The following is a 26,212-nucleotide window of genomic DNA, read 5'->3' as shown; positions in this document are numbered from 1 at the left end:
GCGTTTGAAACTGTGACTTGGAATGGAAATAGCACCATGTGCTCAGGAGCATCAAGGAGATCTGGTCTGTATGTCCCAGCCTGGACAGACCCGCTCAGAAGTTTCTTATTCTCTAGCCCTTGGCGGATGCGTTGCCTCTGTTAGCAGAATCTCAATGCTGTTTTACATCTCTTCCTTCCTGGCACGCGACCATCTCTGCAGGAGTATTCTCCATAGGAAAATAAACACAAGTGCCAGAGCAGCACTGCTTTAAAGCAAGCGGTGAAGTCTGACCAACTGGTGGAAAAGGAAAGCACAGATAAGAGCCATCCACTTCAAATTCAAGTTTGCTGCTTTTACCAGGCAACAAGCGTGCCTTCAAACATTGTTCATATGTAAGACAGCCTAGGGGAGGGCAGTAGAGTTGCTCTGGGTGTCAGGCATTGCCCAGAGCAGGACTTTTTCCTCCTTTTACTATTTGAAACTTAGTGTAATTTCCCCTAAAAATATTACTGTGATAAGATTGTATCCACGTTTGTGTAGCAGTTTTTGTGAGCAAATATCTAAAAGCATCACAAGCAGCGATGGGAGCAGCACAGCCCTTCTTGTGTGGCTGTGCCGACAGCTCACAGGCATTACGGGCTGTTCTGCAGGTGCTGAGCATCCCCTGCTCCTGTAGCCAGGAAAACTGGGAGGTTTCTGGTATTTTGGGTGCAATTAGAGGTGGTCAGGTTGGGTGGATGGTTCGATAGCCTTGTCTTTCTCGATGACTCCACGGGAGACAATCATAGTCTCACATTTTTCTTTATTCTTTTTGTCCCTTGTTAAAGTAGAGCTGGAGCAGCAGAGCTGTGCTCAAAGGTGATGCTAGTGTTCCTTGTCATCTTTGTTGGGGATTTTGTAAAGCCTCTGTAGCATGTCAATTATATATGATGGGTGGAAGCCTAATATTCTGTGATAATTAGAATGTAAGTCTAGTGTGAAATCGGATTAGAGTCCGGCATTACAGTCCAGGATTCCTTTTGTAGTAGATTCAGAGGAAGTCATAAAGCTCTTTTAAAGATGACACGAGCTGATGTGTACCAGAGGGGCAGTGGTGGGGTGTGAGCTGAGCTGCTGGTGGCCCTGCATGCCCCTCCTGGAGGGGAGCAAGGGAGCCTCCAGATGCTCCACCAGCCTGGGTTTTCACACACAGGAACCAAGTTCAACAGTAACGTCTCTGACCATAAAGTGTTTTTGGCTCCTTGACTGAGCTTCAATGAAGGGCTAGACTGTGCGCAGGAGACTTTTCAAGAGGTAACACCCCTCTGCCTCCCAGTTAATGGCTTCTGAAAGTTGTTTTTGCAGCCAGAAGTACTTGGTCAGGGCAACAAGGAGCAGGGTGGGAATGGCATGTTTAGCCTGAAAGTCCAGAAACAACATTTTGAAAAGGTCTTGGAAAATTGTTTGGTGAAGGGAGCTGCTTTTCAAGATAATGGAGCCCCTGAGTTCGTACTGCACAGTTACTCATTCGATGAAAACATGTTTTCCAACATGTTGTGTAATAGTTGCTTGATTTGGAAGAAACTTCATGTGCCTAGAGCCTGCTAAATGTGGTATTTCTGTAATGGCTTAAATAATAAGTTTGCGAGATTACCTTTCTGAGCACACTTCCTTAGATTTGCAGATGGTGACATCGTGTACTGTTGCATTTCTATCTTTAACCATTCCATTCCCCAGAGGTGTATTGCTAACTAGCTAAGGAGCAAGCTCCTCTTCTAGTTTTGGTCCATTGCATTTCTCTCTCTCTAAATGTGTGTAGTATAAAATAGATATAACGTCTTGCTGTGACAGGCTATGGAAAAGATCTGCCACAAGTCCTTGACAAGTTGCAGGTATGGTGTACATATGCAGTAGATATTTAGAGTAGTTCTCTGCTACTTAAGCTCTTTTTGCCACACAGCCCCCAGTGTGATGATTGCAAACAATTCAATAAAAGCATAACTTGAAAGGAAGCTGTGGCAGAGTTATATTTTGCTGGACTCATATGGTGATAAATTACAAAAGCTGCAGAGTCTTTAACACTCAACAGTAGACGAAGGGTTGCCATGTATGGGCATTGTTTGATGAGTATCAACTTGAGAAATAATTATTGCCAAATGTGTCCTTGACAGCGAGCACACACAATGAGTGTTCTTTATGTAATATACATAAACATTAGATGTCTGCTTAAGTGGGCCTAAATACCTAATTTTTCACTCCTTTCTTGTAGAGGAGCTCTCACTGCCAGCAGGAGGACCTAGGAGTGGTGTCTTGGTCTGAGCTCTAGGTTGCTGTGTTCTGGGTCAAACTAGCACATGGGAATGAGCCCCGTGTCTGGGTATGGCTGCTGCCCAAGTGGAGAAAGCAGAGAGCCCTACGAGCTGATGTGAAGTGAGAGCTAGACATGAGATTCCTCACAAGCTACCAGTGTCTGATGCTTCATTCAGTCAGTGATGTGGAGGTGCTAAGGGACAACCCTCCCCGTGGGAAAATATGGGCTTCAGTGACTTCTCAGTGGCATCTTCCATTGTGGCATAGTAAAGCTTCAATAAAAGCAGCCCACAGTCCTAAACTTTCTGTTTTTCTTTACCACTGAGTAACACAGTGCATCCTCCCCTGCATTAGCACTCAGTGGCAGGAGCTCCTCAGCTCCAGACAGAGCTAATTCTTGATCACAAGCCAAGACCACATAGTGCTGACATGACCGAGAAATATCTTCCATAATTAGATTGCTTGGTCATTCAGTTTTGAACGCCTGAGTTGCATTTTGGAGAGTAATTTGTTAATGATCAACCAAATAGTAAATCAGGCTTGTGCAGATCCTATCAGTAGTATTCCCCTTGCCTGGCTTTGCAGTGTGTACTGGAGAAGCACCGTGCAAATCTGAGACAAAAGGGATTAAAGAGAGACATTTTTGCTTTGAAATGTTAGCTCCTGATTCAGTACTCTGAAATATAAAACAATGTAATTCTTTTTTGGAGGCATCAGATCAATATTAGGTTTATTTATAACCTCACAGGCAAAAATTGTTACAGTGGTGAATAAGCAGCACGTTAATCTAATAGAAAAAGGCGTTGTCAGATAGGTGAGATGTTAACTTCAGTTTAGTAGTGTAAACAGATATAAAAGCATTCCTTGTATTTGTGAAATACGTTGGGCTTTTAATGGCTTTTAATGTTATTATTTTTTTTTTAATCAATCAATAAATTGCAGTAGTTGTTAAGACATCACTGCTCTGGAGATCCCAAGGCATTTGTGGACAACTTCAGAAGTGTCTCTGAAGTGCAGTGAGGAAAAGAAATCCTGCTGACAGTAGGCTTGAGCTTGCCAAGTAGGGGAGAGGTTTGCCCTTCCAACACAAAAGAATTACAAGTATGTAAATTGTAATCACCAAGGGAAGAAGTGCTTAATGAAAATGGTACTGAAATCATGGAGTGTGTGTCAGGTAAAATATTTCCATCAGAAATTTAGGGAAAAAAAAATAAAATTCAAGTGTTTTAAAATTAAATGGTTTTGACATCTCAAGTCTAGCTGTTGCTCTAGCAGTAATTATTACTTTGCTGCTATTTATCTGCGTTCTGTAGTGTCAAGGAGGCTTAGCCCTGAATTGGAATTGGAGCAAAAGGGATGCAAAGTGAAATAGCGTGGCCTTGCCTAGGGACTTGCTTGGTTGAATGCTGGCTGGGGAGGCAGGCTCTGTAGGCCCGAGTATCATGAGCACCGTGTCTTAGTTCTAATGCAGTGTGCTTGTCATTGGAGGTGTTCCTGGGAGGAAAAGGAGTGTGTAAAAATGTGGGAAAACAAAAAGAAAAAGGGAGAAAAGAAGAGTCTCTAAGGAGACGGTGAGTTTTTTCCTTTGTTTTCTGAAGGCTGTCTAAGCAGGGCTGTTTTCTGTACCGGACTTCGAGCAGCAGACAGTCTCGTGCAATAAATTAGTTGTGGCAGAATTATCTGTTGGTCAAGGTCTCTGTAATGCCTGAGAAAACAAACAAATCCTGTGGCACAAAAGGAAAACTGTTTAGGAGAGGGCAGTCTTAGAGATGGAATGTGTGTGTTTAATTAATATGTATGGTTTTAACTTTCAAAAAATGGTCTGTCTGAGAGCGGTCAACATTTCTAGGCAAGAAAGTCACACACAGCAGTGTGAAGGTTTGGTAGCTGGGCGAATCATGCAGTCGTGGGCCAGATCTGGTTGCACTGATCACAATCTGGCTTTGTTTTGCATAGAGCAGAAATAGCTCTTGTTCACTGCAGACCTTTCCGATGCTTTAGCAGTCTGGGTGGCTCTTCAGAAGATATGTAGTGATTCTCTCTGCCCTGCAGCTCTTGGGTTGAGTCTTGGTGAGCCCCAGCAGTGCTGGAGGCTGTTGCTGTGGGAATTCTCACCATCTGCCTCCTTGTGCTGAGGCACTCAGGGGTGAGGGAGATACTGGAGCCCTTTACGATTCCTCTGGCCAAGCAATCTTGAGCCGTAAGACTTTTATGAGAGCTGTCTTTTCGGGTGAGGGAAGAAAAATATGTTTGAATTCTGCAAAACAAACACAGTTTCACCCAAGATGATGACAGAAAACTGTAAAATTAAAAGCTGGGAAATGTAAAGTCTTTTCACAAGCAGTTTCATAAAGCAAATTTATTTTCCTATCAGTGATATCTTTGATTCTTAGGATACTTCAGTGATTGTTGATGGGAAGGAGAGGGAAAAAAGGATTTTTTTGTTCAAAAAGGACAAGTGTCATTGATGTGGTGTATTATGTATTAACTGAGTGAACTGAAAGTAATTAAAACACCCTGGAGACGGTGCCACCACGGGGCCTCGCACACTGACCTCTTTGTGTCGCAAAGGGAATTCCTCTAACTTAGAGCATTTTCTTTGTTTTTAAGGCGACCACTTGAAAGTCTGCTCACAAGCCTACACGTGCTGCACTCAAGAAATGGAAGAGAGATACAGTCAACTGAGCAAACATGACTTCAGAAACGCCGTCGTAGAGCTTAGCAATCACTTACAAACGATGTTTAGTTCCCGATACAAGAAGTTTGATGGTGAGTGCAGAGACCTTGAACTTACTTTCCTTTGCATAAAATGCTAAGAATTCCCATCCTGTTGTTCTGTGTGCAGTTGTTCTGCTCTGCCTCCTCCTTTGCTGGGGAAGTTCATGACTCATTGCTCTGGTGGTGAGGGTAGTGCATGGCTTGTTTTTGCAACCCCATGTGAAAGAAATATTTGCTGATTACAGCTGTTTGTTTCCTAAAGAGAGATCTTTTTCTGATTAATCTTTCAAAAAACTGTACTGCTGTTAACTTAGATTGCAGTGAGTTTGTTTGTATATCCCCATGGTGCATGTGATTGTAACATGCACATCTCGCAGCCCCGATCCACAAAAATGGAGATCTTTTCCAGTCTGTTATGAACCAGCAGGGTTTGTATCAGCTCACTTAGCCTTTGGGGCTAAATAGAGCAGCAAATAAATAAATACAGAGATGTCTTTGTGCGGAAACTGAGCGTTCAAGTGTGATGCAGGGTCAGAAGCAAAGTGAACAAAGTCTCGGCTGAGTTCCCATCGCTCAAGTGACACCAATTGCTGACTGATAAGCAAATGTCTTGTCTCACTGTTGCCCTCGGATCAGCGGGAGGGCTGTGCTCTCCTCATAGCCTGTGGAAGAAACTCCTATGGAAGTAGCTGGCACTCACCTGTACCAGTGTCAAGTATTCACTTTGTGCCCAACATCATGCTCCTGCAAGAAGGGCTGTCCTTTTTGGCTGTGGGGATGAGGTAACATCTAGATGCATGTGAATATGTCTGATGAGTTAGGTGGACTGGATTGGTTGTCAGGACTTCCTTTGTGTCCATTGCATCACTGCTATCTGTTAGCAGAGGATGATTCCAATGCACAGTTCTTCAGGTTTTTTTTCTCCCTTGTTTGGTTGTTAGTAGAGAATCCATGTGAACCAACATTCTGAAGTCTGTGCCTTGAACCTCCCAGGGACTTCCTCTTTGCTGCTGCAGCAAGTAGCAGCCCCTTTCCTTCAAAAGAAGTTGGCACCTGTGAGAAGAAAAAAGTCCCCGAGTATGAAATTGCAGTGAGTCAAAGTGAAATTATGCAATCCTCTTGATAGCATCTAAATCTACTAGTCGAGTATTTCCCTCTTAAACCTCTGTTGTTTCTACCTGCTGCTACAGCAAAGGGGTGATAGAGAACCAAAGTATCTAGACTTGCAAGCTTATTAAATACAGAGCAAGGCACTTAATGAAATCCAGCCCATAGATAAGCCCTTTGAAAGAGGCCAGAGGAACAGCATCTGCTTCACCTCTAATGAACAACGAGGCTTCTTAAAAATGCTGCACTGAACACAAAGGGCATGCTTGGTTCACTCCATTAGCATCCCTGACATGGTGTAGATGTATTTCTAGGTGTGTCTTCTCGTTTTCATGGTGAGATATGGCTACAGGACTGTGTGACAAGAGGAGGGTATTAAGCCTAGTTGGATCCCTCTCACAGCACAGTGCTTCAGTCTGGGGGGGCTTTGATGGGAAGCCCTGCGAAGCTGTTCTGTTGGTGCAGCGTGGTTCTGCCATCAGCAGCACTCAGCATGCCCACTGCTGCTCTCACCACTGTGGCTCCTCTGATCTTAATCCTGGGAGTCCTTGAGAGGCAAATCTGGAAACGGATAGAGTGATCCTGTTCCTGGAAGCTAGATTTGCTGTGCCCAGCCTGTCCCTGAAGCGTGCTTCTCTGCCCTTTTTGAAACTAATGAAGGAGAATTAGCAACTTCTAAGCTTGTCCCCAAGCCTGACGTTCCCATCTTTGAGCATTTGTTAATATCAGATCTGAATTTTCATTTGCTGTAGACAGAACTGATTTAGGCATTTTTAAAAATCTTACCTGGGGTGGAAGCAGAAATTAAGTGATTCCCATCCTCCATTGCTTATTTCTTGGAAGAGTTTTAATCAGGACTGCCTCCCTCACCCTGGCCGAGTCACCTGGAGGCTGACTGCACCCCGTTCACAGGCTGCTGTTTGGTGATGGTGGCTGAGCAGTCCCCCTCTCAAGTTCTCAGTCCCTTCCCTCTCTCAAGATTCCCTGCAAAAAAAATGGCATGTTTTTGGAGCTCTGTGCTTGGACTGCTGCGGTGGTTTTGGGTGTTTGTGTTGCCTCCTATAGACTGATTGGCTGTTTGTGGTGGTTGTTTCCTTTCTACAATCTTGATGCTCAGTAATCTGATCACACATGTTCTGTTTTTTGCTTTGCATGTTTGATTTCTTGTCAAACGTCCTTTTGTGGCAGGGGCGCATTCCTTTTACTCTTTCTGGATCAATTCTCCACTTTGCCAACACTTCACTGAGTTGGTCTGACTTTTCTGCCCTGAGTATGTGGCATTCTTGTCTTTTACAGGCTTTGCAAGGACACATTTTAAACCTTTACACAACCAGTTAATGATAGTTGTAGGCGGAACGGAGACTGGGAGAAACACTGCTTTAAGATGCCTTCCTGGTTTGTTGCCCCCCAGTGATTGGGTTTTGGGTGTATCTTTGAATCTTGGTTCACTCCAAACGTTTTTTCAGTTTAAATAAGTTGAAATAACTGGAAAGAGGGAGGTGATTGGAACATAAAGCTGGTGAAGGTGTCTTGGCAGTTGCTTGGATGCAACGTGTCCAACTCAGAAGGGGAGGAGATGATCAAGACCCACGTGTTTGCCCTGAGCTCTGGGGATGAGATTTGAAAAGCATACGATCCACCCAAACTCTTCCTTTGCATGGCCCCTTGCTCTATTTTAACATTTGGAGCTCTTTAGGGCTGCCTCATTACCAGTAGCCAGATCCATCTGAATGAAAATAAAGCTGACAGAATACAAGCCATGCATCCTCCTCTGCTTAACAGGAAATCATCTACACTGTGAAGCTGGATTGAACAGGCAAGATGAGTTATTGCAGAGACCTAAATTCACTTAACTCCCAGCAAATGGAGCAGTGACTCCCGTTGCAGGGTCACATCGCTGTGTTTGGTGATGACACTCCAGGAAGCAGCTCCCTCACAGCGAGAAGCAAACCATGACCTCCCAGCTCTCTGGAAATCTTTGTTGCAGGCTCTCTGGTTGCTAATCTCTTAGCCTTGACATTCAGGTCCAAGAGAAGAGGCAAATCTGTGCTGCCTCTGCTATGTGCTTGACCTTTGCAGCAGTTGCCACTGTAGAAGGACAGTCCTTGGATGGAGGCGGCAGTGCCCTGTGGCTGTGGGAGCATTTTGCATCAGCTGTTGCTCGAGCGCTGTGTGATGTTGGAACAGTTGCCAGAATTGCTCTGATCTGACACCAAAGCCGTGTGCTTCAGCAATGGATTATCTCCTCTTAATCAGGAGCGTACAACAAGCTCCTGATTACCAGTCCTCAAATGGCTGGCCACAAGTCACTTCAGCTTCTCATATGTAATTGTACAGCGCCAGGTCCTTCTGTGTGTGTTTGGTTTGCAGACACAGGGAGAAGACCGGAGCTTTGGAGTCCAATATCTTATATATCCTGTCTAAATATTTGCTTGCAGCACAGCTCTGTATGCTCCTGGGGGTTTATCCTGTTGTAATTTAAACCTAGCCCGGCTTCAGTGTAGCAGAAAGGTACATATTTCCAGCAATAAGGGAAATACTTTTTTTTAATAAAAAATATGTGCTTTGGGAGTTGTTGGACTCTCCATTGCTAGATGTTTTTAAGGTGAGGATTTGCTGGTTTTGTTTTTCTGGTATACATGATGTCAGATACACATTTACGGCTGAGGAAACTAGTGGGTGACGTTCCCTGGCCATATAAGCATCTCCCTATATGACAACAGCCATGGGATGCAGGAGGAGTGCTCTGATGTGGTGTCTGTTCTGAGCTGCCACGGAGGAAGCTGTGAAGCTGTGCAGTGTGACCTCATCTCATGGCACAGCCTTTTTTCTTCTTCACCGCTTAGTGCCCCTCCACTCTCCTAGGGATTAATAATTTTAGAAGGATTAATGGTGACATTAAGATTGTTTAAATGCTTGATCCCTTCTATTAAGCTTGAACTTTCATCTCCACTGACCTTTCAGGCTGAAGTTTTCCATGCTGGGGGCAGTGGTTTTGGGAGGATGAGGTGAATGCCAGAAGAGAAATTGGGCTCAGCTGTTTTGAGGAATTGGAGCAGGGCAGGAAGCAGCAGATAACTCTCCTTTAGCATTTCTGCTATCCTGTTTCTTCCTAGATAAGCTGTTCTTTGGTTGTTTGCTTTTGTTAAAGATGCCTCCTGAATCTCTCAGAAGACACAACTTTTGTGCCAAGCCTTTTTTAGGGAGAAATTCTGTTTTCTGGGTTCACTGCACAGCAAATGAGGGGAAAGCAAATTCCTAAAGCCCTGTGAGCAGAGGGACTGCTAAATGACTGCTGTGAAATGCCGGCTGGTTTGTTGCCTCTGCGTTTAGCAAGCTGCTGCATTTAAACCAAGTTTTGTCTCTTTCTTCTGAGTGCTCTGTATTTAGGGAAGACGAGCAAGATTTTGCCTCCAGTGATATTTAAAAATATTATGACCAAGAGGCAAACATGCAGTAGGCTTGGTGCTTGCTGTGCCTTAGCGACAGGAGGATTTGCACAAAACTTCTCAGCCCCAGCCGGCATCTGGGAAGCTATTAAATGCTGAGTGTCCCATTTCTGCTCTGCTCCTTCCCTCTGCCCCCTGACTTTTCCATTAGTATCAAAGATAAAACAAATATGAAAGTGTAAAATGAAACCCTTGTGGGACAACGGGCGGAAAGAAAGCGAATCTGAGCAGCAGGAGCTGGGCAGTAGTCCCCAAGGGGCACGTGGGGCCACAGGTTGGGTTCAGTGGGGTTATTTCTTCTGGGCTGGATGTAGGTCAGGGCTTTTGCATGTGGCGCAGGTTTTGAGAGGTGGGAGTGGGACATAACTTTCCTGGTCCATTGTCCCCTTGCAGATGATGGGTAGTTCACATACAGCCTTTGGGTTGCTTTGCACTACGCACTGGGTGCAGGCAGCTGCTGGAGGAGAGCCAGCTGCCATCCCAAGGGAAGAGAAGAGACATTCCCTTCATTGAGGCCTTTCCTCGCTGTCCTCCATCTTGGTGGTCTCCTCACTGCTCCGGACAGAGCGGAGACAAACAGTGAAAGATGAACCCTGTGGCTGTCCGGTTCCTAAAGTTAGAATTTGGCGGATAATCAGGATGCTACACCTGACCAAAATAACTGCCCTTTGGAACCTTACTGTCACATTAACTCTTTTATCAGAAACTGCCCGCAAGAGCAGAGAAGTGGGGCCTTGTCCTGCTCTTGTGCCAAGGTACCTCATGTTCATGGTACCTGCAGAAGGCTGTTCCGAGGATCCCAGCGCATCAGGAGTTGTGCAGAGGGAGACAGGAGATGCAGTGGACCTTTAATGCCTGTTGTGCAAGAGCTGCGTGTTTTTTGAATAAATTTTTGAGGAGGCAGCTCTGCCATTAGAACCTCGCATTAACATACAGATGACAAAGCAGAGTGGTCTGTCTGCTGCCGCTCAAGAGTAGGTGAAAGCACAGCCTCATTCTTTTCTCTCCAGAAAGGATCGTCACAAAACCTCACATACCAACCTGGGTGGAGAATGGTGGGATGATCCCTTGTGCTTTGCAGTGAAAACCATTGCCTCCTGCTGAGAGCTTGTCCTTCAGACTTGGTTTTGGACTTGTGCTTGTCTGGGGTACAGATGGAGTGATTTAGGAGAAGCAGAAGGGAGCAACCACCAACACACTTCCTTTAGAAAATCCCACTTGTGGGTTTTTGTTTGCACTTTCCCACTCACGCCAACAATAATGAAGCAAATTGTCTGCTTTCTCTGCTCTCTCTGCCCTGGAAGTTTGTTTATTCTTTTTCTTGTAGCTGGCTCCTTTCCATCTGGAGATGTTTAAAAAGGTACAAAAAAACACTATGATTTTTCTTCTTGTTCTTTGAGAAGGCTCACGATGCTGAGCTAACAGTGAGGGGGAATTGACCTCTGCTTTAGGAGGCTCACAAAGATCTTGAGGTCACAGCATCACTGGGGGAACGAAACTCCATGTAGATGGGATCTCTTGCCCCACAGATGAAGGAGAAAAAGTTGAGATTTCTGTAACTGAGTGAAGGATTCAGCTATGGGCAAGACCACTTTCTGTGTGGGCTTGAAGGAATCAAACAGTATTCTTTCTACCATCTCAGGTGCAAGCAGTTCTGCTGTTAGGATTGCAGGTAAACCTTTCTTATGCTTTTATTTTTTCAAAAGACAAAGATGTGGGTCGCACGCTTTATACTTGGCTACAGGAAACGTGTCTGGTGTTCTCTGGTTACTAATTGCTGTCAACCTGTCAATGAGCTATTGTTTGTCTGTTTAAAATTAACTCTCTTTTCCTCCTTCCTGCACAAAGAAACCACCTACCGATTGTGCAGGCTCTGATTGCTTGTGTAGTATCAGGAGCTGCTCCCTGGATGTTGATGGAGCTGGTGGCGTTTGGGTTCTTGCAGTGGGCTTGATTGCATGATATTCCCCTGGAGCTGGCTTGTGCTGCTGCCTTATCAGTGTTACATGTACCTTAGCATCCAGTTGTTTGCACACTGGATGAAGAAGAGCACTGGCTCTGCCTGGGAGAGCTCAGTGCAACGTGAGACGGACGGAACTGAGGTAACAGGAGTGAGAAAGCTGTCAGCTACTCAGCAGCACAGGTCCTCCTCAGTCTCTTCAACCACAGTTGTAGGAAGGGAGGCTTAGAAAAAGATGCATGTTCAAATACCCTTGAGTGCTCCAGAAAGCTCTTAAGAAATGAGGGATGCAGCTCGAAGTTTCACAGCTGCTGTTTGCTGTGTTGGGGTGGGAAATTGGTGTTTTGGTACCAGCTGGACCTAGTTCTAAAGCAGCTGGGAAGTAACAGGGGAATGGGTGTGGTGAAAATTAGCCAGGAGGAGACTGGGCAGCAGGGAGAGGCAGCAGTAAGGGAGGAGTGATGAGAAAGATGGTGTTGAGTCGTGGTTGCTGGGTTGGGAGCTTAGGATGAAGGTTGTTTTACTGGGGGATAAAACCTCTGTGGATGGCCCAGAGCAGGAAATGTGAGCATGGAAGGTCTCTAGAAATGGAGGTGAGGAGGATATGAAGCTTGTGTTTGTCCTTCAGGATGCACAAAGAAGGGACTGGAGCACTTCTGCTTTCCTAATTGTTAGGATAGGTGTTAGGTGGAGCAGGACATGATGTGCTGTTATTTGCTTCTTGAATCACAGACAGTAGTCTTGATGCTGTTCAGTGCTTTTTTTTCCTCCCTCTCTTTCATCGCTTCATTCCTTTACAGAGTTTGATCACTGTGTGACAGCACTGCTCTTGGGCTGAGTGTTAGCTTTTCTGAGTTCCTGCCAGCCCTGGGGTACGCACGAATGTTCTTGGGCCCATCAGAAACAATAAGTTCTAGGAATGTTTTTTGTTTGCCTGTTTTTTAAATTATTATTTTTCTCTTTTTCCCCTCAGTGAGTTGTTGTGTCCCAGTTGTTGTTTTTGTCTTGAAGCATTTGAATAATTAAGCAAAGCTCTGGGAGATTTGGCAGTGCCTCCCAGCTCTCTGAGGCTCACATATCATGGCTGTTTCTGTGACACTGGTGATTTAAGCCTGTGTTTCTTCTTACTATGCGGAAGAGTTCTTCCCATGTCACTAAGTGCTAACACATGTTTGAAAACAGGACAGAGGAACAGCTTGTGGGTTTGCCCTGCCCTTCCTGAGTTCATATTCAATAAATGTGTTAACACTATGTATTCATCGGTTTCTCAGCACTTCTGGAAAAAAGTTGTTAAGCTATGGTTTGTTTTTCCCTGGTGGAAATTACAAATGTGATATATGTAATAAAGGAAGTGAAAGCGTATTAAAAGTAATGAGGCACATTTAGGAAAAAAAAATCTTTTTCCTTTGGGGTAGGTGGCATAGCTGTGGATAGCTTCAGCTTTGAAACTGTGAAACTTTGGTGCCTTTTCTTCCCAAGGCCTTTCTATGTGATGTGTATTCTGCCTGCATCATCGGAGGAGCTGTAGGGTGGGCTCTGCATCCACAGATGCACCTATACGAGGGGATGGGGATGGCCCCTCTGTGCTGCAGCTTGGGCAAAGGTGTCTGCCTGGGAATCCATCTTGCTGCTATGCACATTTTATAAGTAAACCATTTCGTGGGAAAATATAATTAATCTCTTTGTAGCAGCACTCTGCTGCATACACTAGAAAACGTCATTATCTGTACAGACAAGCAAATTAAAGGATTCGCTAGGGCAGACAGTCCTTAATTAATCATAATCTGGACAGCATATTAAAAGTATACCTGAAAAGGTGGGTGGCAAATTATCTAAAACTAATTAGTTGTGCCCGTAAAAATACAGCATTTCCCTCCATGTGCTTGAATCTGGTTTTATTTGTTTCTTAAGGTGTGTTCAATAATTGCATGTCTACCACTTTGCATAGTTAATTTGGAAATCTTCATCAGAATAACTCTAAGGCCAGTTGAAAACATGGCTATAAAATAAGCAAACCTGATGCGTGGGAAATTTAGAACATCTGAAGGCTACTGGGAAGAGAAACATGTGGCATAGCTCTGGTTCGGAAGGACACACGTGCCACCAAAGGGGCACCTGTGCATTTCATCCCTGACAATGAGGAAACTCAAAGCGAAACTTCACACTCCGGGGTGAGCAGCTCTGGATTGAGCTCTCAGGGCTCCTGGACTGGGGCTGCCCTCCTTACCAGTGTTTGTAGGGAAATGCCAAAACAGGCTGTGGGTGAACTGCAGCGTGCCCCTTTGATGTGTTCTTCTAATCTCCAGGAGCTGCCTTTGATTTAGGTAGGGCTGTACTGTACGGCAGAGGGCTTTCCCCATCAAAAGCCATCTAATATGAAAATCCCACTCTAAATATCTGAAAAAGTTAGCACAAGAAATAGGAAAATGTTACATCTGTTCCTCCTTGAGGATATTTTCAGATGAGACCTGTGAACTGAACATTAAAAAAAAAAAAAAAAAAGAGTCCAAGGAAGTGGATTTATGGTTTGTAGGTGGAATTTGCCCTGTGCCCTACAGTGGGTGGAATGATTGTTTCTTCAAATAGCTAACGTATCCACAGCTTGGAAGGAAGATTGTTTAGAATTCTTCTGGCTGTGGAAACTGATGTAATGTGGAAGCACCTTCAGGAGATGCTGGGTTACCAGCAGAGCTGGTCTGCCCTCAAGCTGCAAGCAGGTGATTGCTTGTATTACCTGGAAAAAGGAAACTGCCAAGTAACTGTGGTTAAATTTTCCCATTGTGGAAATTTGTTTTATGGAAGGGCTTGTTTAAAAGCAGGAATTCCTTTTCCTCCAGGACTCTTATTACAGAAATATCAGATGTGTCATGTCCAGTCTTTCTTACTTTTTTCTGACATCCTAGATTTTCCCCTGAGTGCTGGCATTGAAATTCTACACTGAAATTCAAACGTGTTAAAAGAATAAACATAGCCCAGAGCCGTAGATTGCCTGTCTGCAGATTACATCCTTTTCTATCCTGAGAAGTTAATTGCATTATAAATGTCATCTTCCTCTGAGCAGCAAAGTCCATAGAGTCCAGAGGATTTATTTACAAATTTCAGAGTTTCATCCTGGTTTTAGAAAAGATTTTCTGGCTGCTGCCAGAGGATATCTCTGTGAATAGCAGCCCTGGGACCATCAAAGGTTGGCATGGCTGAGCCCTTCTCCCTTCCTCCTGGCACCTTCCTGAGTGACAAGGTGGTTTTCCGTCAGTGGGTCTCAGCTGAGGTGGGGAAAGTAGGAAAATGTGCAAGCAGAAATAAATTTACAAGGATTGTATGAGGTGTTGGGAAGGCAGCATTTCTTAGGGAGATGACAGCTCATTATACGCCTCCTTACAGTTTGCAGCGTTCAGTAAGTCATGAATAACACTGATACCAAACACAGAGAGATGGGTATAGGTGCTCGAAAGTGAGTCTTCATGAACACTGCTTGTGGAGGATTTCTGTCTAAAGCAGCCTCTGTTTCTGTGAGATTTCTGCCTTGATGCTGACTGCTCAGATGCTGCTCCTTAATTTTGTGCAACCCAAACACGGTGCTGCTGTCTGTTCTCTCAGCACTTTGTCTGCTGTCTGTCCTGCAACTTGTGTCCCAGCTTGTGCCACAGCCTTGCTGGCGTGTGCCTGTGACCTGCACCTGTGAGGATCAGACCCAGCAAATTGGCAAAACTTCTCCCTATAACCCAAACAACTCTCTGTGCTCTGCTATTAGCTTGGAGACCAGGCAGGTGAGATATGCTGGATTTGCTTGAAAACCACGTTGCTGCTTCTGGGGATCAATTGGTGAAATGTTTCCTGATTTTGTGTGCTGCTTGCTTTTGTCTATTTGTCCGGGGGCCACCCCTTGGTCTGTGAGTTTAAACCAGATAACTGAGAAGCCAAAGCGAGCCTGACGTCTCTCTGGATGGCAGAGTCTCGGAGAGCACTGGCAAACTATGGTTTGTCGTCTGTGAAAAATGTTTGCATTTGACAGCTTTTCACAGGAAGCCTGTCAGAGTGATAATTTAATGAGTACAGATTGCCTGCAACACAGCTGTAAAACGTGCTTTTACAGTGCTGTAAAATAAGCAACCAAGTCCTTTGTGTGTTTGCTTTGTTTGAGAACAAGTCAACTTCTAATACAAATGAAAGGTGGTCATTTATTTTACCCAGCAAACAGTCAAGATGTAAGAGAGGAACTTGCCATTTTTCTTCTTGTGGTGGCAAGGTTAATGCTGGGTTACACTGGCGTTTGCTAATCAGCTTGTTTCTGTGAAGGAGAGGATTAATATCTAATGAGACAGACTGAGTTACCAGTCAGATTAGCATTTAAGTCATAAAAAGGACTTTTGGACTTTCCTCTCTTTGCTGCAGATGTCTTTACCCCTGGTTTGCACAGGGAAAGTGTTGGTTTCTCACCCAAGCTGATGTCCTTAAGGGGAGAGGGAAGGCTCTGTGCACATATGTTTACAACTAATTTGGTTTATGGTTTTTTTTCTCTTTTGTTTGTTTTTTAGGATAATTAATGAGCATACCTGGTTTTAGTCCAGATTAAAATTTGTGAAGGGATGAACTGCTCTAAAGCCTGAATCAGTTTATTCAACTTTCAATTCAGAGCATAACCAGTAATTAAGTCTAGGCTGGAGAATGAATTAGTTATGGTAATATAGATGTATTGCTTGAGGTAACTTTCTTGGCTTAAAACATTGTGTTGGGTTCCTTTAGACCAATAGTTGGAAATATGTAATAGATTTCACATCAATGTCATTTTAAAATACAGTTGTTACTGAAGAGTTCTGCTGATGCATCTGCCAGATCTTGTGCCTGGTATGAAAGTGTTTAAGTAAACAGCTTATTTAGTGATATTAAAAGGCCTGAGCTAAGGAAGGAAGTGAGCCTTCAAAATGATTAAGTGAATTAGAAATTAATATACACCAAGCTAATCTCTATAGTATAAACTCAACAGAAAAAAATCTTCCTGGAGAGGAAATGCCAGTCATGGGAACGAAAGTGGAGGTTCCTGCTGATATTGGACAGAGGACGTGTCGGGTGTTTGAAATCAATCTCTTCTTCCCTGGATCATTTCTCTTGTGCTCCTAAGAGGCTGCATTATATACAGCTATGTCAACCACCAAGCCCCATGACTTTGTTCGTCAGGAACTCGAAGAATGTTTCAGTTTTTCCAGAAAATGTTTTCTGTGTTAGTCTTTGTTTGTACTGGACCACTTTGAAGACTAAAATCTGAACTTCAGCATACTTTAATACATTTTAACAAGGTTTAAATTCACACCACGCCAAAATATTCTACCCGCTCCTTCTAACAACTTCTGGCTTTAAACATTACTCCTTTGAGGATTAAAAAAAAACCAACAGAGGCATGTTTTATTAAAAAATATTTATTGAATATGAGTCACAGAAAAGCAGAGGTCAGAATCCTCAATTGCAGTGGCATGCATAAAATAACCCTCTCCCTAGGCCCCCTTTGAGGCTGCACCCTGGGTGCTGATGTCCTGCTGGGCTCGGAGCACATGGATGAGCACCAGCACGTTTGTGGGTTTTGTTTTCCTGGGAGAGTTTTGCAGGTCCTGTTGGGTGGGCAGGGAAAATTTCAATTGTGAGCAGCTTATGCTGACCACCAGCACATGGTGGAAGTCCCCGTGGTACTCTTGCTTGCCTTAGCTCCCTCCCATGCCTATACAAGTGGAGTTGTATTCCAAAATGGCCTAAAAAGCTTAGTGGATCTCTCTATTATTTTATCTCATCTGACAGATATCCAAGGCAAAGATTGTCAAGTAGGGTGATCTTTCATCAGACCTACTAAATGCTGGGATTTCTCCTTTGAACCGCTGCCACTTACACAGGAGCAGATTGTCTTTTCACTTGTGCTGATGTAGATCAGCTTAATTAGCAGTGTCCAGTTTGCCCACAGCAGTATCTGCACCTCCCTCCGTTGGAAACGAAGCCTTTTTCCAAGCGTTGTGTCTTTGGCAGCACTGACTTGGAGGGGGATGTTCTTTAAATTGACCTGGCAGATGCCTGCAGAGTGCCAGATGTCACTGGGTCACCTTGCTGCTGGCGTCAGAGACATGTGCGTCACTGCCACGATGCCGTGATGGTGTTCCAGCAGTGGCTGCTCTCTGGCACCAGTCTGTCTGGTGTTCTCAAACACTGAACTGAAGCTGGCCTTTGCTTTTTCAAAAGCCATGAAACCCGGAGCCATTCTCCATCAGCTGAAAAATCTCTTGGCCTTCTTGTCAGTGTCAAGCATTTAGCCCTCGGATTTTGAGCAAATTCGGGCTTAATTGCACTTTCTTTGTACTGCCACAAACATCTGAAGTTCTGTCTGCAATCAGAACCAATTACATAATTAGAGACAGGCCCTGCCCTGGGATCTGGCAGAGTTAAAAGAAAGGAGAAAGAACATGAAGGTAGATTTTCGGGTCTGTTTTTAAAAATGTACTAAAGTTGTTTAGTTTTCGAGGTTGGTTTATCATCGTTGCAGAAAATGAACTGACAGTAATTAAAAAGAAAGATTTTTTTTTTAAAAAACCAGCTTTTTTAGAACACTTTCTAAAATATTTTACTTTCTGATAGTTTGGGGCTCCAGAATGACTTTTTTCAAGCTGGCTGAATGGTAATGTAAAGACTGCTTAATTTTTTCCATTTTACTGACGTTTGGCATGATATTTAGTATTGGTCAAAGGATATTTCACTCATCCAAGCCATAGGAGGGCACAGAAAGTGGTTTTGAAGGGTGATTGGCTTTATGAAAAGCAAGCAAGAATTTTGAGAAGCGATTTGAAAATTAGATATGGAAATCATTTAAAAATCAATTTCTTCTGGGTCTCCTTGTGCTGCATTTTCAAGTTAAGCTATGCGCGAATGCTTAACCCAGTACCAACATTTACCATGGCTTCTCTCGCTCTTTCCTAGAGTTCTTCAAAGAGCTTCTCGAGAACGCTGAGAAGTCACTGAACGACATGTTTGTGCGGACGTATGGCCGGTTGTACATGCAGAACTCAGAGCTGTTCAAGGACCTCTTCGTGGAACTGAAGCGCTACTATGTGGGCGGCAATGTCAACCTAGAGGAGATGCTCAACGACTTCTGGGCACGTCTGCTGGAGCGCATGTTCCGCCTGGTGAACCCGCAGTACCACTTCACGGATGAGTACCTTGAGTGTGTCAGCAAGTACACGGAGCAGCTGAAGCCCTTCGGGGACGTGCCGCGCAAGCTGAAGCTTCAAGTGACTCGAGCGTTTGTGGCAGCCCGCACCTTCGCGCAAGGCCTTGCCGTCGCGAGGGACGTCGTCAGCAAAGTGTCCGCGGTGAGCTCTGTGTTTATGCCTCCTTCCCATGGACCTGCCGTGGGTTGCGTCTTTCCCTGTCATCACGCTTCTGCAGAATGCTATAGATGCGCTTAGCTCTTCCATAGGTGCCTGAAACGCGTGACGGATCGTTGAGCGTAGATGGGACAGATTCCATCTGTTGGTAGGAGAGCCCAGCTGTGTGTTTTGTGATAGAGTCACGTTCTGGAGATGTTCTGCCTATGGGCCACCACTCTCCAGAGTGTGGCTCTTTAGGCCAACAGCAGGGTTGTTTCCCTGTTTGGTGCTTGTCCTCCTGTGTATGGAACAGCAACGGGTTGGAAATTAAGTTCCATCTGCAGTGGAGATAAACATGTTTGCTTGTGTAATTACTGTACCTTCTTAATATTGCCCTCAAATTACAGCGAGTCATGGATGTTATGGGCATCTATTATGGAGCAGCTGATAACTTGCTCCTTGCTCCCAGGCATGGAAGGAGGCTGTTAGCATGAACAAACACTACTTTTATGATAACAATAAGCTGGAGCCATATGTGCAGGGCAGGAGCCTCTTGTATTTGGTGCCACACATGTAGCAGAAGTCAAGCCTCAGTCTTCCATGGCTGTCACTTTTGGGGGTTCAAACTGATAGATTATTGTTCACCTAAATGTTTACCACTCTCTTCTCACAAACCCCTATAGAGTGTTCTAAATGGGATGACTTTGTTTTCTTCCCTGAGACTTGTCTGTAATTTAGTTTGATTGTGTGGTATATGGAACAGATGTATTAGATAATCCCCTTAAACTGATTGTGTAAGATTAAAAAAAAAAAAAAAAAATTAGTGATTTCCTTTTAACAACCTCAGCTCATTTCCTGTGGTCTAGAAGATTTAGCATAATCATTTAATCAAACAGAAAGGTTTACTTTCTTTTTACCTGGTTGCAGAGTAATAAAGCATCAGGCTGGAAGGGCAGGCAGGAGTTTGAATCATCCTAAGTGCAAGGGAAAAAAAAACAAATAAGAAAAATGAAAAAAGAAATGAGACACTCTTAGAAGAAGAATGCAATTTTGGAGGCAGCACAATTAACTTTGATAAGTGACATGATGATTCAAATTACTTTGACTTATAGGGATGACATTAAAATACTGTGACTCTGCAAAAAAAAATCTGTTTCCATGCTAATTTTTCTTGTGATAAGACTGCATGTATGTGACAGGACAGAGAATGTTAACAAGGGTAGAATTTCTTTGTTAATACATCCAATCTCCAGGAGTATGTTACTAGTGCTAGCCCTTGTAGGTACTTAACACCTTGGCTCCTCGTTTAATAGCAATGACACTCATATGTATCTTTGTGCTGCTCTCATCTAGCTGAGGGTGAGCACTGGGGGTTCCATGGATGTTATGTGAGATCACCTTTGATGAGATCACAAAATCCTCCAGCCTCAGAGATGCCATCCTATGGGGGAAAGGAGTTGTGGGAGAGGGATTGTTGGTGCTGGATCAGACCAAGTGTTTGTTTCCATATCAGATCATGGCAAAGCCTCCCAGCCTCTTGGTTGAGGTTTCAGATATAGTTGCTATTATTTCATTTCTGGTTGCTTGGTGTCGTGGTAGATGTCATGGTCAGTAAGAAAGGGAAAAAGAGGATGGAGTTTTCAATGCTGGGCAGTGAAGATGAAGTATTTGGGGGGTCCGGATGCTGAACGCCAGTATGGCTTTGGGGAATGTGCAATCAGTTGGTAGACAGTAAACCTGTGTGAGCGAGGGATCGTGTTCATGCTCCATCTGCTCAGAATTCATCAAAATGTCTCCAGACTTGACACGGTACCACGAGGGCTACGGTCCTCGCATCTGTTACGAATCAAAGTTGTGAACCCGAGGTAGCACTGTGATTTCTTTTTCCCTTTTGAAGATCCTCGATTGTAGAGTTGCCTTCAACTCTGGAATTAATTGCTCGAGTGTGCAAGGTTATCCACAGACCCACTCAGCTGCAAAAATAGCTCGTGCTCCAAGCAGAATTACACTTACTGCACTTAGCACTTCGGTTTCACAAATTGCACTGCAGATCGTGCAACAGATCTGCTTTTTGGAGCAGAAGTCTGTGCTGCTGAGCACTAAGCTTTAGTTGCAGCAGTGGAAGGAATAATCTCTCTAGCAGTGTTTTCTTCTCATTCAGTGAAAACCTAACCGTCACGTTTCTGTAAGACACAATTGGGAAATTCCATACGTGGGTTTAAAAGCGAATGTTTTTATGCCTGCTGCTTTGTGGTTGCGTTTTGGGGTTTCCTTCATAGATTAGTCCAGCTTTGCTGAGCTCCGTATAATGACTTTATTGTCTTTGCTTCCTTATTATTTTTATTGAGGAGCTGTAGCGGGATAACTGCTTGTACTGGGGATTAGCTTGAGGGATAAATCTTCGTCTTTATGAAAAAATGTCCAAAGTAATGCAAATTAGTTTTAATGCTTCTTGTAACAAGTAAGTCAAAAATTCGTAATTGAAAATTCTCAGGAGGAGAAATACAAACTACTGCGAGATCCAGCTGTTTTTTGCTTTCAAGTGGTGCTGTTAGGAGAGCAAAGAGCACTTTACAGAAGAACAGCTCTGATAGCTTTTTAATGATACTATATATTTTTACATCATCACTAGGGAGATGCATTTAGAAAGTATTGTTCTTGCATAAGTTGGGGACGAAAAGGAAAAGAATATTGAAAAGCTGCAGATGTGTGATTTCAGAGTCAGAATGCTAGAAAATAACTTCAATTCAGCACTGATTGGGTCAGAAGGTGCGTGTTGCTGCCCAAATACACAACTGTGAGAAAGCTATATGGTTTTCAGAGAAAGCACAGATTTTTTTTTCTTCAAACTTTGTCTATAAAATGCACTTTAATTTTCCATTCAGGTCTTCCCCCCCTCGAATTTCTTAATTTGGGTCCAAAGCACAAAGTTCTCCAGATCTGTCCTGAACTGCAAATCCAAGGAAAAAAACTCAGGTTGTTGCTTACCCCTGCTTGAAATGTTTCCTGCATGGGATTTCATCTACGGCTGGCTGTAGGCCTCCAATGCTTTCCTTTGTCATCTGCTGAAGACTGGTGCTTTCTCTCTGACCTTCCTGCCCCTGCCTTTGGGAGACGGAAATCTGCCCATCCCGTAATCACTCGCTTGCTACTTAGCCCTTGACAAGCACTAAAATCAGCAGGGTTAAATTGCTGCCAGCGTTGACATTTCCTGCCCCAGCTGAGCGGGCTCTTTTCTGGGGGAAAAAACAGAGCAAATACAGGCCAGAGCCCAGAGTGCCTGAGAAAGGGTGAGAACCAGGAATCCTGCAGTTCTCAAGCTGCAGAGACGTTTCCTTAATTGGTGACACGTGGTTAAACCCATGTCCCTGTCTGGGGTCGTGACACCTTTGAGGGCAAAGTGCCTGGTGGCTCAATGGGTGCAGGTATGGGACAGAGGTTCCTGTTGTTAGGGGGAAGAAAAAAGTGAAGAACTGAGCATGTTGTCAGCATTTTGTAGGGTCAGGAGTAGCATCCTTGACCCAGAGTGTAGCAGAGAAGGTTTTGTTAGAGGTCAAGAGTCAGAAGCAAAGGCCTCTGGAGGATGCAGAGTGCAGCCACGAAGCACTGAATTGCTGCATTTGCATCCCCCATCTCTCTGCTGACGTGCAGGTGGAGACGTGGGGAAACCAGTGGGAAGAGTTTGCTGCAGCTATCCAGGAAATTTATGCTGATAAACTGTTCTCTTGGAGTTTTTACTGTTTTTTTCCTTCTTACACTTATGTCTGAGCAGTGAAGGCTCCTGAATCACATCCACTATATGTTGAAAGCCACATGAGATGCAATTGCCTCAATACAGCTGAGTCTCTGGAAAGGGACTTCCAGCCCGTCCTCAGGAGCCCTGTTTGTTTTGTAAGGGACAGACAGCAGCTTTGAAGTTACATGCAAGAAATGATAATTAATTTGGAAGTACAGATACAAACCATGTGAAATAGATACACAGGTTCATATGAAGAATGCACCTAGTTTGTGATCTACTGTCCTCAAGAGACATTAAAAGCCACGAGGGAGCTGCTGGAGGTGTTTGTGGTGGGTAGAAGAGCTTCTTTAGTATCGCCATTTCTTCCCTAATGAAGTGTGATGATAGCAGCCGAGGAGGGAATTCTCTTGAAACCATTTATGGAAACTAACTATGGAGGGGGCAGGTAATCTGCCTTCCCACAGCTGCTTGAAAGCTGGAGTAAGAGACCCGTGACTTTTTAACTCTTTGCTCTGAGCTGCTCATCTCCAACAAGGCATCCAGAGAGCACAAGGTGAAGTTAAACCTGTGTGAACCAAGTTACTCTTGGCCTTTGTGAGCTCCCTTACCTCTGACTGCATCTCCTGGAGAGTGGCTCCTGCCCTTTTTTGCATGGATGCTGAATGTAATTAAGGCCTCTATCAGCAAAAATATGTGGGCAGTAAGCTCTTAATTCAGTAAATATGGTGCCCCTCCTAATTACCATTTGGATCTAAAAGTTTAGGTAACAACCATCCAATCTCCTTTTGTGTGGCCTTCGCCCTTGGTAAAGGAGAATATATCCTTAATCCTTTTCCAAAAGGAAGTTCATATTTTTATATCAGATGAAGCCAGGCACGCCCTGGGCATGAACAGATCCTCCCAGTGAAGTGATGAGGACAGACATGAAATTTGTTGCTTGCATGCATGCATTGAGAAGAGATGAGGGACAGATGCTGCTGCTCTGTGGGCAACTGAGAACCAACCATAAGAGCCAAGGAGCCCTTTTAGTGTTGCAAAGAGGCCTTGGAAGAGTTATGTCCAGACAGTGATTTGCAAACTGTGGGGCTGTACCGAGGGGCCACCGTGCACAAGGACATTGCCTTCCACGTGCCAAGGGCAAACATCAATGCAGAAAACAATACCAAGCAATTCTCCACATCAAAGATGACCCTGAGAAGACCTGCCAAGAATGTGGCTGCATCTGCCTTAGCTCCAGCCATTTGAGGGTCTGAGCTAGGCATAGCCTTCAAAGCATGCTTGAGCAGCAGTCATTGCGGGTTTAAAGGGCTGAGAACATACATGGATGTGGCTGTGGGTTTCGAGCTGATGGCACCATGCAGGAGCATTTCAGTCTGCTGGATTTTCTTCTTTCTTTTTCCATCTTTGCCATTCCCTACGCTGTGATTTGGCTCTTAATTCTGAAAACAATAGGAGGGATAACTAAGGAAGTATTTTGGTGTCGTTGCCCAAACAAATGGTCTCACTGTTCGGGTTCTGTAAGCAAACAAAAAGCTCAGAATTGTGTGCTGTGTCTCTGGGTTGTGGAGAGAGGCAGGTGCTTAGAGAAGAAGCTGTGTTTGGAGGGCGCTTGTGTTTGGTGGCATCGTGTGGGATGGTATAATCCTATGGCTGGTGGAGGGCAACTGCTAAAGAATGCAAACCCTTCAAGATGAGCACGTAGTAGTCTCCTTTTGACACGATAATGTTAAAACTGAGCTGGTCAAGTGCACAGTGTGTTGGTTCTCAGGAGCTCTGCTGTTCCTGCCTGGCAGCGTCACATCTGCATGCATTGAAGGGGGAAAAGAGAAAAGGCAAACGCGAGTAGAGAATTAAGTGTAAATGCACTCTTGAACTTTTCCTTGCTCAGAGGTGACTGTAACCAGACAGGTAAAATTGCAGAAAACATCATCATGGGTATTGAATACTGACAAGGCACAGAGCTGCGCTGTTCCCAAATCTCTCTCTTAAAATGTGTTCTGTTGTGCAACACCTTGGAGGCCCAGATCTGTGGTTAAATCAGATGCTTTCTAAATTATTCATGCACCAACGCTGGGCCAGCAGAGTCAGTTAAACACTGAAATGTGCTGTTAATTCCAAAACACTTTCGTTGGAATATTTGGGTTGGGGAAGCAAACCAAGAACCGCCCGAGTGATCTTCACAGGGAGCTAAATGCTCCCTGTTTGACTGGCGTGTGCTCTTGCAAAACATGGAGTGGAGGAAAATATTACACAAGTAAGGCTGTGTCAATCCCCAAAACCAACGATGCTTCACTTGTCTTACATCTGGCTGCTCACCTGGAGCATCCCACGGTCCTTCAGCTGGTCTTGGAGGCTTTTTGATTTGTTGTCCTTGTTTCCTTTTTTGTCATGAAATCTTCTTTCCATGTCATTGAGGAGTCGCTTTTTAAATCTTCTTTCTCTAGTATTGCCCTAATTTGGTTTTTGTGAAGTAAACACAACATAAATCAAAAGTAATTTCACTGCGCTTATTTTCAAATTGTTGGATTTTGTTTCCTGGTGGCTGTGCTGCTGGCATGGCAACGCTGTAACTGTGCAAGCTTGGAAAATAAGAAAGACTGAGTTATCAGTGTTATTATAAATAGTTATTAAGGCTGACAGGATTTTAAATGTTGTTATTAAGATTCTTAATGTTAACTTTAGGGTAGTGAGAGAATGATATGTGGCTCTAGCAGCTGGTGGGAGTTCCTTGCCTGGCTGCAGCTCCCTGCAGAACCACAGCTGGACCTCTGTCATCCCTCCTCAGCTCTTCCCTGCCTTAGGAGGGAGGGGAAAGGAGGCTGGTTGGGCCTCTGAGCCTTCACTGCTTGCACAAATTGGTTTTCTGGAGTGTTGGTGGCTTGTTGGAGGTTGTTAAGGAGGCGTTTCCCTTGGTAGGTGGGTGCTTCAATGGTGAAGTATCTACCAGCATCATACATCCAGGTACAAGTGCTCACTGCTAGGAGAGGGCTAAGGACGCAGAGTAAAACATGTGAAACTTGAAAAAATGTGGCGAATATGGCAAGGTATCCACAGAACTCAGGTTTTGTTACGCAGAGCACGCTTCCTTTTAACAGGAACATGATTGCATCTTCACCAGTCAGTGTAAGTTGGGCTGTACCTCAACAAATACAGTATGAAACATTTGAGTTAAACTCAGAAATCCCGTAATTGTCTGTTTTTACCTTTTTGTGTGAAAATCTGTAATTTTTTGAAGTTTGTATCTGATACGTATGGGAAGATGGGTGCCAAAACACATCTGTCAGCAACTTTTAATCCTCACATTTGACAAAGCATATAGACACAGACAAATTGTAATTTCCATGATGAAACCACAGGGTGATGGATTGCTGCAGTGGCATGGAACGGCACAGAAAGGAAATAAATTTCACAAGATAAAAGGAGGGTTTGGAGTGCATTTACTTCTATTATAAGCTTTTGGAGGCTACGTGCACTACAACATACTACCTGGGTTCAAATCTATTGGAGTAAATCCTCTTTGGCAAATAAAGCTTTCTTTGGGACTCAGCTTTATTAGAAAGGAGATTACTTGGTTTTGAGGGTCATTCTAGAGTAGCATTTGAATGAACTTGAGTTGCTTTCCAAGATA

The 26,212-nt window shown here is 44.1% G+C and overlaps 1 protein-coding gene across 1 annotated transcript in view; it reads left to right on the top strand.

Annotated features, from left to right (window-relative positions):
• The window catches only part of GPC4 (glypican 4), a 62,731-nt gene that overhangs the window by 20,590 nt on the left and 15,929 nt on the right, over window positions 1–26,212 (top strand). Inside the window, exons 2-3 of the mRNA XM_085230344.1 lie at window positions 4,882–5,040; window positions 18,457–18,848. Of these exons, the coding sequence (XP_085086470.1) occupies window positions 4,882–5,040; window positions 18,457–18,848 (551 nt within the window). The remainder of the gene's footprint in view (window positions 1–4,881; window positions 5,041–18,456; window positions 18,849–26,212) is intronic.

This window comes from Meleagris gallopavo, chromosome 9 (genome assembly GCF_905368555.1).
Source record: "Meleagris gallopavo chromosome 9, MGAL_WU_HG_1.1, whole genome shotgun sequence".
In the NCBI taxonomy this organism is placed as follows: Eukaryota; Metazoa; Chordata; class Aves; order Galliformes; family Phasianidae; genus Meleagris; species Meleagris gallopavo.
This window is presented reverse-complemented; position numbering and strand designations above follow the sequence as displayed.